A 15561-nucleotide genomic window follows, 5' to 3' on the forward strand; every position below is an offset into this window, starting at 1 on the left:
TCTTAGACCATACAAAGTACAAAAATACACAGATAATATCTAGAAACAATATAAAAATAATATATAAAAAAAATGCAGACTAGCAGGAAGTCACATAGACCATCTGTATTTTAAAAGATGTTCCTAAATGGAAAAAATCAAGGACAGTTCTTCCAGGTTCTGTGAGGCAACATGACTCACAGCCACTGCAGTTTAGTGACCTACTTCCTAGTCAAATTTACTCCCCCTGCCCCCTTCTTCCTCTGGTAAGAAACTATGCATAAGATTTTAAACTTAAGTTGGAAGTTCTCAGTAACAGAGCAAAGCCACTGTGCTCCTTCCCTAATTATAGATCATCTACCCTGGACGAACACAGGCTCGTCCTAAAGCCTAATGCAGCCTGATACAGCAGGCTGAAGAGAGAATGACCCCCAGAACTGAGCACTCTGTTCAGGCTGGAGTTATGCCTGAGGTATGTGATTCTCCAAATTGCAGTATAAAGTAGTATCACTCTTTTTCTTTTAATGTATACTCCCTTGAATGAGCTTGCAACTGGCTGTCCTAGGCTACCTGATACATGAAAGCAAGACAAACAGACCTATCAGCAGGATCCCCTGAGTCACTTCTCCCATCTAAGCAATTCAGGTGTTTTAAAAAAAAAAAAAGAAGTGATGTAATGGTAAATGCAAACATGTTATATCACCTTCATTTAAAAAAATCAGTAGCTTGCCTCCTCCTGTTAGAGCCATCATTATTCTGGGTCCTATAAATCCATACATGGTACAAAATGCCAAAGTATTAGGAAGAGTTTTATATAAGGCAGGTCTGTTGGCTGAAGTCCCTTTTCCAGTCAAAACCTTTAATAACTGTACACGACAAAACTTTGTAAATCCACTTGCAACCTAGCCACAAAACTATATAGGTGTCATCTTTGTTGAAAGCTGTAATTGTATTTGCTAGAGTAAGAAAGAGAATTAAGGGAAAGCTGGGGCAGTTTGGACAATAGAGTAAATAAATTTGCTCTTGCTATTAAAGACTGAACATACGTCTCCCATCTTCTGAGTGTATAGAAAAGATGCCTTATTACCTCCTTAATGCCCATGGTTCTTCACACTCAGTAGAGCAGAATTTGTCCCATGACTGGAGAAGTTCTGATTTACAAAAATCATAGTGGGGGATCCAAGTTCTATATAATCCTCAGTTTGACCTGAATACCTGATTTCCAGCTTTCACTGACCAGTAAGCACAGTCAACTAATGTACTTGTCTCCAGGCTTTTCACAGCTTAACTATTTCCAGTTGCCATCAACAAACTACTTGCTAGAACTATGCCTGCAGTGGGAGGGTGTTGTAACTGTATCGACTTCAACCAGAAAGCACACTCAAACTCAGTTGGATTCAGTCTTTTTTAATAAATTAATGTCATTCAAAATACAGTGCCAGAACATGATGCAGCTGAACATGCTAGTAAGGTTTGTCATGAAGCACCTGTGTTCATGTTAGATTGGCGGTGCCCCACTACTGCTAGTGGTTCCTGGGATTAATGCTAGAGCAGCACTAGTCATCTGCTCTCCTGCACACAGCACAGGATATTCCTGAACAGTTTGCTTCTCCCCCCACCCCCCCAAAGTAAAAAACCTGATAGCTAAGGGGTATCTATACACAATCACACTACAGTAATGCTTGTTATTAAATTAACAGAAAATAAAGACCTGGTTAATCCACACTAAAACTTTGTTTTACAATGGAAAAATACATCAGCAGCAGGAAGTAATATACATGAGCCAATGTTACTGTAATACAGACCGTGGAGACATTTACTGATTAAAGCTCCACATAGACCCGCACTATGAGGGCTGACAATTCCTATTGCAAGCCCAGCAACTTAAGTCCACACCTGGTAAACTACCAGCTGCTTGGAAGACCTGTATTCTATAATAGACAGGTATAAGTTAGTGAAAATAGAATACATGCACCTAATAATACATGTGACTGAACCTGCAGTCATTTTGCCCTGCATGTTACCATACAATGGAAGATCTACCCTTCCTACCACAGGTAGATCCATGGGATTTGTTTCTTTTTCTTTTAATGGCATTACTATACCAACATGGATGTTAGTATTAAGTAAGTGCAGCACAGTCCTTTGATTAGGCTGCACTGACAATTATATAACTAGCACTTAAGTAGAATATCCAGAAGTAATTCAAATATAACTGGAAGATACTTTCAAGAGAGTTGTGACATCATCCTAGAAACAGTAACTACTTTTTTCTGAAGCTAATTTTCCTGAACTGAGACTTCATAGAACTAGAAATTAATTCTTTAGACAAGTCAGATGCTTAAGCTCATGATATACATCTACATTTCTCAATTATCAGATAATAGTATTTCAGATTATGGAAGCCTATCTGCTCATTTCACTGATTCATACTGAATGGCGGCAAGTGTTAGGTAGGGCATAAAAATACAACTCATGAAAGACAGGTTTGACACTTCTGTTTCCAGACCTGTTCTTTCACAATCATTTATTTCAAGATAACTGAGCACAAAATCAGTTGTGCAGTCTAATTCAGGAGCTATACAGGTGGTAAAGTAACCATCTCCCCATCCAGCTCAAATTCATCAGCTCCATCTGGTGAGAAGAGATACGTTGGAGGTTTCCATGGGGACTCTTCAAGGCAAGACGGATACAGCTTTCCTACCGTGCACCGGAAGTCTTTCCCCAAGTCCCACAGCACACGTTCTGATATATGCTGCCTTAAAAACCAGCGATCAAGTTCCAGGTCATATTGATAGGTGGCATACTTCGCCCTCTCATTCATGTGGGTTTCTCGTATAAAGACACATAAAGAATTAGAGATGACAACAGCTCTAACGCATGGGTCAGAATACCGCTTGGCAGGGATATTGGCTGCCATTCTCCATTCATTTTTATTCACGTCATAGATTTCCACGGTTACGGAAGACCCATCTACAGTACTGCTTGGGAGCCTTATACCAGAATTGCTGGCAATATGCAGTCCTCCAATATAGAATATTTTATCACCAAAAGCAGCAGCTGAAGCAAAACATCTACTTGTTTGTCGCATAGCCATTTCTACCCAAGCATCTGACCTGGGAAAATAACAGTACATCAAGTTGTGTGCCATTACGTAAATGCAGTTGTGAACTGCTACTGCTGTGCTCCATTGCCATGCGCAAGGCAACGGGCTTACCATGGTCCACTCATCTTTCTCAGTATCATATCTCTCCACAGTTCTCCTGTTGAGTTCTCCACCAACGCTGTCTCCTCCAATTGCATAGATGTAGCCTTCACAGCAGACCAGGGATGGCTTTATACGAACAAAGAGCATCGGTGTCTTTGGAAACCAAGTGTTTTGCTGTGCATCAAACCAGTAAAAGCAATTCACAGTTCTGAAGGCAGCCTGGAGTTTGCTGCTTTTACTGTGATTGGTTTTCGTGTTTTTCAGAGGAACTTGCCCACCTGCTATATAGATGTCATTATCAGGAGTGACAAGCATCCCAACCTTATGCAAGTCAGCAGGAGGGTTGCAGAGTTTGTAAACTTTTTCTGCCTGAGGGCTATAGCAGACAGAAGAATAAAGACTACCAGGGTTTTCAGCAGCAGCTTCAATGAATATCATCATCTCCTCTTTCGTCATACCAAGTCTGGGCTTGAAAAACTTGGGCATTGATTTGTACAGTCCTTGCACCACCACTGACTTATCATTAGGTGGTAAGCCTTGAAACCAGGCTCTCTGCGTTACTTCTGAAAGAGCATCGATTCGGATTTGGCTAAGAACAGAGGACAGATACTGTGATCGTGACTCTGTGTTGTACTCCAGCCATAACATGGCAGCTTCACGAACTGTCTCCTCCTTTTCCACATTTAAATTGTCACTGCTTAAAATATCTATCAGTAGATCATGTGACAGTTGCATGAAAGCCTCCTGGTGGTACACAGCTGTGAACTTGTGCTCCACCATTCTTTTAGCACTCTGTTTTAACTCTTCACAGCTGAAGAGATCAGCAAAACTTAACAGACGCACACAATTTTCTGCATTAATTTTTTTGATTAAGTATTCTCTACACCGTTGTAACACATCATCTACCTGTAATGCAAAGAAGACACACGCTAAGTATTACTGCATACCATCTATTCCTTCACGTACCAGCAGCAGGTAAAAATACCTGCATTTACTGTTGAATAACAGAGTTTAGGCCTGGAATACTATATATACACAAAACTACAGCAGTGACTTCCTCAACTGCTTCATGCAGATCAAGTACATCACATAATTATGCCTGCTGGAGAAACTCATTTGCTAAATGTTAGAGGTGCACTGTTCTACTTCCACCCTCCGCAGGGACCATAAAGCAAGGACGGAAGAGTATATGAAACGTATCTGGCAAGCAACTGCTGTCTGTACTGAGCAAACTGGAGTATTTTGAAATGACTAAACAGAAGACTATTTAACAGGATAAAGAAAAAAATGGTTCAGAGATTAGAAGCAGTAATTTCATACTCAAAATAAAACATTCCTACCTGTAAGAAGCAGGCAGTTTCATAAAGCTGTTCTACTGTGCTGTCGCTTATTGCCAAGTTACCCGTGTATGCGTAAGTTATGATAATTTGTAAAGTGGCTGCATCCACATTCCTCAGGTGTACATGTGTTTGTTTACTTTCACTTAGCCCGCTCATGAACATGGCTCTGAGGAGGAATATACATATCAAGACAAGGATCAACAGTAAGTACAGTAATCTTAAATAGTCACCCGTAAGTCTTCAGTGATTACATTCCAAAAGATGAACAATCTTTTTGGTTGCCTGTTTACAGGTGTTTAGTATTTACCTTAGGCTACCATCTAGTATTTAAGACAGAACATTTGTACAGAACATTCAAGAAGTACCATCACTGCCTTCTGTAAAAATATTTTATATTTATGCAAACACGCTTTGTGTTAATCAGCAGAGTACTCTAACGATTATTTAGTTTTAGTGATGAAATTTAAAACTTCTATGTTAGGTGATAATAAGAGGGAAGAAACAGCCTCCAGAAAATACTGTTGAAACATATGCAGCTAGATTTTAGCTTCTAAAACAAAAGAAGCAGATTTATGCAATGGAGTGAGCTAAGTCATATCAAAAAGCCTGCTACTCTGTGAGGAGGAGAAAGTTAGCTGGGAAAATGGAGCAAAGACTAGCACTCCACAAAGTATTTCTTATATACCATTCATAATAATATACAGTAAACTTCCAAGTTTGTAGACAAAAATGAATGACAGAAAAAACTATCAGATTGCTCTGGGGAAAAAAAAAAAAAAAAAAAAAAAAAGAAAAGGGGTGCAAGTATTTCCATTACATCTTCCTGAAAGAAGCAGAAAGCAATTTAAAGAAAAGGCTATTGTTTCCATAATGCTTTATATACCTATTGCCCATTCTGGGTTTTTTTAATTGCAACACAGTTAAGAACCAACTGGATTCTAGTACTGTAAACCAGGTATTTGTCATTTTTCTTAAAATGAGGGACACTTGATTTTAAGAGCTTTATATTAATTCAGGTTTGGTATTTATGGTTGTATTGAAAATTCAGCTCAAGGCTCTTTATATTTATTTGGGGCTTTTTAGGAAGCCACATAAGAGAGAAGTTAGAAGGGACAGTGGGTGCACCCTACAGTCCTGCCTCCAGCTGCAGAGGTGAAGGGGACATGGAGATACACTCCCTAAGCAAAGCCATTCCAAGAAGCATCTGATACAAAGACAGCGCCCCACCACCATTCCCTCCTGCCCCATCCCCATCTCTCTGTCTTCCAAGCTCCTTAACTCAGGGCAACTGGCATTTTAGGAGGGGTCACCGACTAGTCAAGTGAGCATCAACTTGCCATGCAGCTTTTTAAAGGTAAGCAGAGACAGTACAAGTGCCAGCAAAGACTCCTCTTCATAGAGAAGAAGAGGTAGCTGTTAGAGACTCTGGCTCTAGTGCATGCTTACACACTGCTGAGCGGCCTGCACTGGAACTGGGCTGTCACAGCACAGTCTTCGAGCACAAAGATGGAAGGTAAGCTGGCTGCAATCATACACAATGGCTGGATCACACTAAGAGATGCTTTTCTGTTCTTCCCCCTCTCCCCACAGCCTCCTTCAGGGCTATCAATTTTTCATAATAAAGCTAAATTTAGGAAGCTGAGCATCTTTTTCTAAACCAAAGTAGAGAAGAAAAACAGAACATGACAAAACTACAAGATTGATACTTCTTTTAACCAGTGCCAAAACCTCGTTCCATAAATAATAAACAAACACACATGAATAAGAGATCTGACTGCATATTCTAATGCAGTACACTGCGTGGACTCATGACAGCTTTCCAACTTTATCATTAGCCACCCACATTAAATCTGGTCACATTTCCAGTGGCTGTTATTTTACAGACTGTTGGAACTATGTCATCTGCACAAGACCAACAGCAATAATCATTATCTAGTGATCACACAATACTTGTTGCTAAAAATTGTACCAGACTCATCTGAGATGAAAAAATTAATACAAAAACCAGCAGCAACAAAAACTTCAGTGAAAGTAATAAATGAATCCTCGAATAGTTCTATACAAGAAAGCAGACAAAATACAGAAAACGTTTTAGACATGTTCTGTATAGTGAGCCCATCTCAACAAGAAAACAGAATTTGCAAGCCTTCCCTTGATTAAACAGGAAAGAAAAGTTATAATCCCTCCACAATGCATCAGGAAGGTGAAACATGCATGGATGTCACCAAGACTAGCTTCAAGCTTCAAAATTCCTTCCAGACAGGCAGATTAATTATACTGTGTTACCAACAAAAAATGATTAATCACTAAAGAAAATTCATGGCACTTCATCTTCTAGGACTTACCATGAAGGTATCTGCAAAAAGTAGTAGCACTCAACATACCTTATTAATAAAAACTTTTCAAAAGACAAAAAACAGGACACCTGGGAAGCAGGAGCTACTGAATTAAAAACTGCAACAGCATCTTGGGGACAGGGGGTGAACAAAAACACCCACCCACAAAAAACCCTGTTGCATTGCAGCAAGGCTCTCAGGCAAGAAAAGAGTTTCTGACTGCTTTGCTGAGCCGAGAAAACCTGATGATTCAGAAAAGACATGAACTTGCACAGCAATCCCTACCTCTGCTTAGAAACTACAGCTAATAAACATGACAATGGAACTCCCATAGCCAAATCTCAGTAATCCCTTGTTACCCTACCTTGGGAAATAAAAGAAGATTAAATATTTAAAGATTAAGTATGAAGAATAAGAAATCTACTAATTATTCAGACTGGATTAACTCCCTAAAGAAAACAAACCATCACAAGTGTGGTAGGGTTTGGTTTGGTTTTTTTCACTTACTGTAAAAACGACTACCTATCCAGAGTAAGTCACAAGATGCTAGAAAATTTATTTTACTCTTTTGGTGTTGGCAAGTAATGATATTCAGGTTTTTTACTTACTTCACTGATCTTTAAAAGTCTCTGCCACACATTAATTATTAATCAATTAAGTAATATTACACTCAAAACCAGGTATCACAGATTTGCTAGAATTAACAGATCCTAGTTTGAATACTTACCTGAAATACGAGCTGCATGTTGCAAGAACCATCTTATGGCAGGGAAATTCAGTGCCCTCAACAATCAACACTATGTCAGTTAGCAACTGCTGTTCATAAAAGAATTTTAACTGCTCCAGCAAGGATACAGCGTACTCTGTATTTATCTGCCTCTCGTCCTGGGTAGACATGACTGTATTCCATTAATATTTCCAGGACCAGAGAGAAAAGTCAAGATCTTTTCACCAGAGAAACGTCAGTTGAATGCTTCTGAAGTAACCAGGGAAGAAATGCAGGAGGTCTGTAGCCTTCAGAAGTGATATTGATAAAAAAAAGGCAGTGTTATCTTGGACTGCTGAATCAGTGTTTCAGACTTTGACCTCTTATTAGGTCATCACACTTTGACTTGCCACAATCTGTTTAGAGACTTTCAAGAGTGCCTGCAGAGCTCCTGTTGAGATCTATGATGCAGCAAATGAATGAACAAAAGCGAAGTCTGAGGTAGATTTCGTGGTAACATCTCGTGATCAGTGGCTGCACTTGAGTGACTGAAAGCAGGAAAATAAAATTAATTTACGCATTAGCACTTTTTCAAAAACCTTTCATAGTTACCCCTTAAAAGTAATTGTCTAACAAACTTCTTTCTAAATTAGAACTTAACTACTTGCACTAAAACTCTTGTTTAATTTTTTTCTCTACAACAGAAGTATCAAAGAGAAAGGAAAAGCAGAAGAGTTTGTACATTAATTCTCATCAAGACGTAGACTGATGAATTAAGATAATTTACTTCATCAACACAGCTTCTAAGGCTGGAGAGTTAAAACAAGGTTCAGTAAGACTTTATTCCTCTTCCAAAAATTACCCAGTTTTCCCACCGAGTACACCTGTGCATTTCCTTCAACTACTGATAAGATATCCACATTTTTTTCATTTCCATATTAAACAGCTACTTTTTCGGCTTCTGTGTTTTTGTCTGCTTAAAGCTTATCAATACCAGGCCACTCAAAATATAAACGCAGTTTCTTCAACATTCCATCATTTTCCAGCTAAACTCTCAACATCATCATCAACCTGTTTACTTCACCTTTGGCATTCTAGAGAACAAGCAGACCCAGACCTAAGGATTAAAAAGACCTAACAACCTATATTCCCAATGCTTATTTAATTCATCTTCTCTGTGCAGAAGGGCTTCACCTATTAACATTTCACATTCCATTTTTTTCCTTCTGAGTCATTTCCATACAGCCAGGTAAGCATGACTGCTGCAGACTGGAGAAAAGAAAATTAAGGAGATAACGGGAGCAAAGGGATGCTGGAATGGCAGGGGTTAAAACACTTGGGAGTGGTTATAAAGCAATGGCCACAGGCTACCAAAGTCTGTTTTCCTGTTTGGACATTTCTCCTCCTCTTAAAAACAGGGTCAGGTTTTATCTATCTTCCATGTGAACACAGAAACGTAATTAAGAATGGGATAGTTGTGACAACAAAATCATCATCATAAAGGACACTAGAGTACCACACCTATCAAATACTTCCAGGTTTATTTAACCTTGCACTGTTCTTTCGCATTCCAAAAATCGAGGAATAACCAGGGACTTGTTTGTCTAATGTCTAAGACATCAGTATCATTATAGTTCATGATGAACAGTGAATGCAGAAATACCTTACTTGAAATGACATACTTTAAATTCCATACAAAAATACACAATTAGTGTAAGATGAAGGCTGTAGAAATACCTTCCAGCCATATCAAAGATCTGCTATTTCAACAGAGCCCTGCCTGTAATACAATTCAAAGACAGCTGTCTTTTAACATTCACTCACTTGAAACAGATATGCTTAATTAATGCCACTTTAATTACTACTAATTTAGTGTCACTGATCCTTTTCAGTGAATATACACAAACAGGAATCTCAAGCTCTTAGTTTTCACTAGTTGTTTAACTGGAAAACAGTCAAAATAGTCAAACCCAATGTTCACTGTTTCTTCAGGTGAAGCCAGTTAGTTAAGAAAAACAGAAAAGGTGTTAATATTTGGAGGAGGAAGAAGGACAGCCTACTATATGCTAATATCTGTTGTTATAGCAGAAGTCTTGACTTCAGACCTTCAAGTTTCAGGTGCAGTTAGCCGCTGAAGCAGCTAAACGACAAGTATATCAAGGATATACAAGGATATTGCTCAGCTAAAGCAATGACATTCTGCTTCAAGTCACAGCTTCTTTTCACCAAATTAGTATGCATCCTATCTCTGCATCACTGACCACTATCCCGGTTATCTGATAACAGCTTAACATGCAACCTAATCCATTGACAGATTTTGCACTGAACTTTAAATGGCTACAGAGACATGCAGACTTCCTAAGTGTGTTAGGCCCACAGAAATAAATAGTTCGTGGCTTTACTGGTATCCCAGGTCTCTCTACAGCATTGTTTTTCCTGGCTTAGGAGTAAAGTTGCAAGAACAATACAAACCAGTAGATTAAGCTCTGTTCAGCAGAGCATCAGTAGTACTAAGCTTTAGCAAAAGAAGTCATTGATATCGTAACTTCCTATTCTGGTGCAATTTTAAAGAATATAAATCTTCAGAAACAGGAAAAAAGAGTAAAACTAACATGCACTGTTTTAGACATTAGGTAACAAAACCAGTCAAGGATGCCATGGAGAAATTGATATATACCTGCTAGTAAGATCAAAGACATTTTTGGCAGCATGCGGCTGACAGTCGGTAACTGAAAAAGCAGACCTGTTCGACAGAAGACAAGTTGAAACTGTGAAATTAATTACTATAAATAGCTGGAACATTTGAGTATGACCTTCAGTAGCAGAAAAGATTGAGGAGATGACAGGAGTCTTGTTGCAGAACATTTATGTGATGTGAACCACCTTTGAACTGTAAATTTACAAAGCTGGAGTCTTTGGTTTACAGCTGATCTGAAACCATCTCATTTCCATGATGTGCTCCAGAGAGGCGCACATGGTAGGAGCATGCTACGTACATGATTCCTGTTTTCCACATACATACTGTGTTTTGCTGCCAGTGATAACCATTTGCTGAAGAACAAAATTTTGTATTTGTCAAAGTCAGGAGTCGCATCCCATTCCCTTGTAATGGAACCATACGAAATACTCCTCAGGAGAACAATAGATATATCGAGGATCTCTGAATTTCTAGTCCAAAATTACCATCATTTATATTGTCACTTGCCCAAGAGAAGCAAATCTGTTCAAAACATTAGGATAAGTGGTGTAGGAACATCATTTTGTGCCTGGAAAGTCCTCCAATACTACCTACCTCTCTCGCACCTCTCTGAAGAGTTCAAGACAATTTTGAAGGAGATACTCTCCTCGCTTTAAAGGCTGAAAAACTGAGGCACCAAAGTAAGAATCAGCTTATCCAAAGCCACATACTTGCCAAAGGAGAACTGTAAGAGGCTCGGTTCTCCCCAGTCCAAACCTAACCTCTGTCACTGCACTGTGCTTGGTTGACATACAGCTCTGAGATCTCAGCTAACTGAAAAACTATGAACTTGAAAAGATGTTTACAGATGCACAAGTCTCCTGTAGTTCTCATAACTACACAGCGATGAACATTTCTGACTTATGGATGAAAAGATCTATGGCTGAAGTTAGCTTAATATCCTGAACTGAAATTCTGATAGAATAAAAATAATCCTTGAATTCAAGTTCTATGAATAAGACTCTCCCCTTCAACAATGTCACTGGAATGACCATTTTGTTCTGGGTAACTTCTGGGAAGTCAGCTGTCTAAAACAGGACTGGTATAGCTGCTGGAAGGCCACAGCAGTACTGGATTGCAAACTAAACCAAATTACTACTGGGTGATCCAAAGTAACTCCCTATCAAGCTGGAGAGCAGCATTAAGTAACAGGTTGGTAAGAGGGTTTGGTTTTAAGTAATTATTATTCCTTTCAGCTTAAGTAATTTTGATGAGGTGATTTTAACATCAAATCTGAATGAGACCATTCCAAAAGTTAGTCATCAAATGTTAATGAGTTATGGGACAGGCTATTAATTGCCTTCCTTGAATCTGTTTATCTTCTGAGGTCAGGCAAAGATCAATAAACAGAGATACATACTGCACTACATACATGGAATTATTAACAGTATACTTCAATATATAACATGGAATAAGTATATTGACTATTGCCAATTTAATTAGTAGGGAAAGGTGTAAGATATATAGATATAATACTCTTTAACTGGACTAATTCAAAACAAAATTTGCTTGATTTTTTCCAAATTATAAGAAAGGAAAAACAGATATATAGACATGCAATTTTTTTTTTTGCTTTTTTAGATATTTTGATACTAGGAGAAGAAATAAGTTCTTCTGAAAAATCCCATTAAGAAGTCTGCCAGATTAAATGCCTAACTTCCAATAAAATTCTGGGAAACACTTAAAATCTATGAAAGAGTCACAGGTTCCTATCTGCATCTTTAGGCATCTAAATATCTCTTGAATTCTAACTTCACTAGCTACAATTCACACTTCAATAAACCTGTATGTTTGAAAGAAAAAAGAAAAAAACAACCACCAAAACTTATTTCCCTGGACATTTCATTTACTTAATCTAGTTTTAACTAATAAAAGAAAAAGCTTTAAATACTACTTCTGTGCACGTTTAATCAAATTCCTATTTCCATGCAACGATAGCTTCATACAAATCACAAGCAAAAACATGTCTGAAGTAGTGAGTCATTCACTATTTTTAACATAATAAAATGTCAGAATTAAGAACTGAACAACCATAAGCCAAACTATACAAGAATTCATGTGTGTAGAGATAGCAATCCTCCCAGCTAGCAATGAAAAGTACCAAGCTCAGGCACTTTAATACTTAGTTACTATTAAGGATATGCCAAGTTACAAATCAACATGTTTCAAAATGATTATGCCAACTAATAGCAAGGGGGAATACAAGCACTAAAAACAATTAAAATCAATTATGTAAATCAATACACCTAGCCAACAGATCTCAAAGATAGGAAAGAAGAAACAGGAGTTGGAAGCTCTAGATTCTTGAGTAATGTATGAAATTTGCATCCTTGGCAACGAAAAAGAAATAGGTAATTGATGAAGCAGTTCCAGACTTGGAAGTTTCCCTCTCTTCTAAAGCCATCAAAGCTGTCTTTGATAGCACTGCAGTCCAGAAACCCAAGCACATCCAGGAGATTCTAATAAGGCAACAACATGAAATTACACAAAAAACAAGGACCGATTTATTCCTACACTGTTATCATCTTGAGAATTACTATTCACTTGGAAACTGCTACTATTTTCCATATATATTATGCTTGGAAGGTGAGTTACAACTCCGAGATAGGTGAGCTTTCTGAAACTATGCAGAAGCTAGAGACTAGAAGTGTCAGACTCCATGCTAACAACATGTTTGGTCACAACACGCTCCTCATTACCAGTTTCTTTCCTGTTTTTCTGCTCCTAAAGGAAGTTATACACTAAAGGAAATACCTGCTCAGAAATAAAATTAGCACAAGATAAACCAACAACTTGGCAACTGGCCTTCTACACTGAGCACAGGTAGTTTCCATCCCCAAGGGCGTTTCTGTTTTGTGGAAAGACTTGACCTGTTTTGGAAAATTAAAGGGGGGGGGGGGGGGGGGGGGGAAGTGGGCCATGGATGTCTCCAGTAAGATCCAGCCATATATCATGTATGTACAGAAAAGTGGCTTTTTTCCTCTGAACTCTGGTATGTTAGTGAAACTAGTCTGTTTTATTTAAGAGCTTAAATTCCAGTTCACATGTATACATCGCTCCCTTAAATATTCACTATGAGATATGATGATGTTCAACTATAAATGCAAGCATTTCTACATTAAGAAATCAGATTAATAATTAATGCAGCTTAACTAACCATAAGTTAGTTCCTGAAAGGTTAAGAGTCTTATAATGGTTATCTTATTCATGCATATAAAATTTGTTCTCAAAATGCAACAGCCAGTAGATTAAGGAAAACAAATTTTAGGGTTTGCAACAATTCTGGTCTGTTTCATAATCACATGACCAAACCAAAAAAGCCTGCCTCGGAAAAAAAAACCAAAAAAACCAACCCAACAAGCACCGCCAAAAATACTAAATAAGCAGCAACATCCTTTCTTCTGCTTTGGTCTGTTCCTGCAAGATGCTAGTTACACACCACTGAGTATAACAGGACCCTTTTACTCCACACACAAAAATAATTAGGGAAGAGGTGTGACACCTACACCCAGATCATGAGACCACGATTTACATATCCAAGTATATTAAATATTAAAAATTACTTATTTCTCCTGGTACATTTATGGGAAACTGAACTAATTTGATCATGTATTTCAATGATCTCCTAAATACATCACTTCAACAAAATTCATGTAAATACAGCCCTAGGTGAGCTCACAACAGCACACAGCCTTTCAGGCCCACTATGACCACAAAGTAATGTAGAAAGGCAAGCTGTGGCTTTGCAAGGAATCCTCTAAAAACGCAGATGCTAACTACAATGCAAATCCATTTCTAAATCATAACTAAAGTTATTTCAAAAGCAGCAGGTATCTATCCTACTCATAACAGAAATAAGAAACACTGGAAAAATCTTAGGCACACAAATGGCTAACTTCAAAGCTATATTATGCATATACTTATTCTACAAGAGTTCACTAAGAAATTTGACTCTTCAAATCCACACAAACACTGAAGCCCACCCCCGGTCGCTGTAGGTAGTAGTAGTATGTATACGCACAGAACTAGACATTACACAGAACACCAATGCCACTACAGTGCTGTTGTCCTAGACGACTTCATCGTGTCTGCCCTTTCAAGCGTCTCCAAAAAAAACCACCGGAGTTGCAAGCGTCCCAACTTGCTGAGCTGAAGAGGAGCACTGAACGCTGGAAACCCTACTGCCCACCCCACGACAGGCCTGAGTTTACAGTCCCCTCCCGCTCGCGGTACGCAGCGACACGGTACTAGAGAGGGAACACATTTTTTTCCTCTTCCTGACAGCCAGGTGCGCCGTCCCGTCCCTCCGTTGCTTTAATTCCTTTCCTGCTTCCCTAGGAAGCGCCCCCCGCCAGCCCTAAGGAAGGGGGCACCTTCCTGCTCCGCCAGTACCGGCGCGCTAGGGGGCTCAGGGACGGCCCCGCCGGCCGCACGGCTGACAGCCCGCCGCGCGTCTCGATCTCCTCTCCTCTCTCCTCCTCCCGAGCTCCGCCGCGCCCGGAGCCGGCCCCGGCCGCCACCTCGCCTTCTTCCTCCGGGTGCCTCCGCCGCGGGTCTCCGCCGGCGTCCAGCGGGACGGGAGCCGCAGCTGCCGGGCGAGAGAGGCCGCAGGTCGCGGAGGGGGCGGGCGGGAGCCGCGCCCAGGCTGGGGGGGGGGGGGGGGGGTTGGGGAGCGGCAGGCTGCGGCAGAGCCCCACGCGGGCCTCCCCGCTGCGGGAGCGCCGCCCGCCGCCGGGGCCCAGGCCCCCCCTCGCGGCGAAAGGGCGGCCTACCCCCGCTGCGGCCCCACAGGCCGCCGGCGGCGAGGAGACGGGAAACGGCCCGACGGCCGCGCCAGACGACGGCGGCCGCTACGGCGGGAGGCGAGCGCAGGAGAGCCGCCGCCACCATCCCTCCCCAGACAAACCTCCGACCGCCGCTTTTTCCTCTTCTGCCTCAGCGTCCCGACCGCAGGTGGCCGGGGGCGAGGGGCCAGCCAAGGGAAGCGGGGGGGAAAGAAGAAGGAGAAGGAGGAGGAGGAGGACAAGAAAGATCCGGTCTCACCCCGGCTGCGGAGGCGGCAGCCACTAGGCGCGCAGGCGCGCTGCCCTCCACCTCCTCATCCCCCACAGCACCACCGCTGCTCGGCGGCCGTTACGAGGCGCCGCGCGCTACCGCCCCTGCTCGCCTCTCCTGCGCATGCTCAGAGCGGGGAGAAGCCAGGACCATTTCCTGTCCCCCGCCCCAGCTTCTCCTGCCTACGCCAGCGCCCGCGC

The 15561-nt window shown here is 40.8% G+C and overlaps 1 protein-coding gene across 5 annotated transcripts; it reads right to left on the bottom strand.

The window, feature by feature from the left end:
• Nucleotides 1-1370: 1370 nt before the first annotated feature.
• Nucleotides 1371-15452, bottom strand: KBTBD2 (kelch repeat and BTB domain containing 2). Of its 5 annotated transcripts, XM_030007504.2 has the most exons (5): nt 15213-15342; nt 10247-10312; nt 7591-8117; nt 4528-4693; nt 1371-4093 (listed from the first exon to the last, which is right to left on the bottom strand). In XM_030007504.2, the coding sequence occupies exons 3-5, from the start codon at nt 7758-7760 to the stop codon at nt 2558-2560; spliced, it is 1872 nt and encodes a 623-aa protein (XP_029863364.1). In that variant the 5' UTR covers nt 7761-8117; nt 10247-10312; nt 15213-15342; the 3' UTR covers nt 1371-2557. The 5 variants fall into 5 exon arrangements, with proteins under 5 accessions (XP_029863364.1, XP_029863365.1, XP_029863362.1 ...); XM_030007505.2 differs by lacking the exons at nt 10247-10312; nt 15213-15342 and adding an exon at nt 15350-15452; XM_030007502.2 differs by lacking the exon at nt 10247-10312 and having other exon boundaries at nt 15213-15343.
• Between the last annotated feature and the right edge of the window lie 109 nt (nt 15453-15561).

This window comes from Aquila chrysaetos, chromosome 3 (assembly GCF_900496995.4).
Source record: "Aquila chrysaetos chrysaetos chromosome 3, bAquChr1.4, whole genome shotgun sequence".
Classification (NCBI taxonomy): Eukaryota; Metazoa; Chordata; class Aves; order Accipitriformes; family Accipitridae; genus Aquila; species Aquila chrysaetos.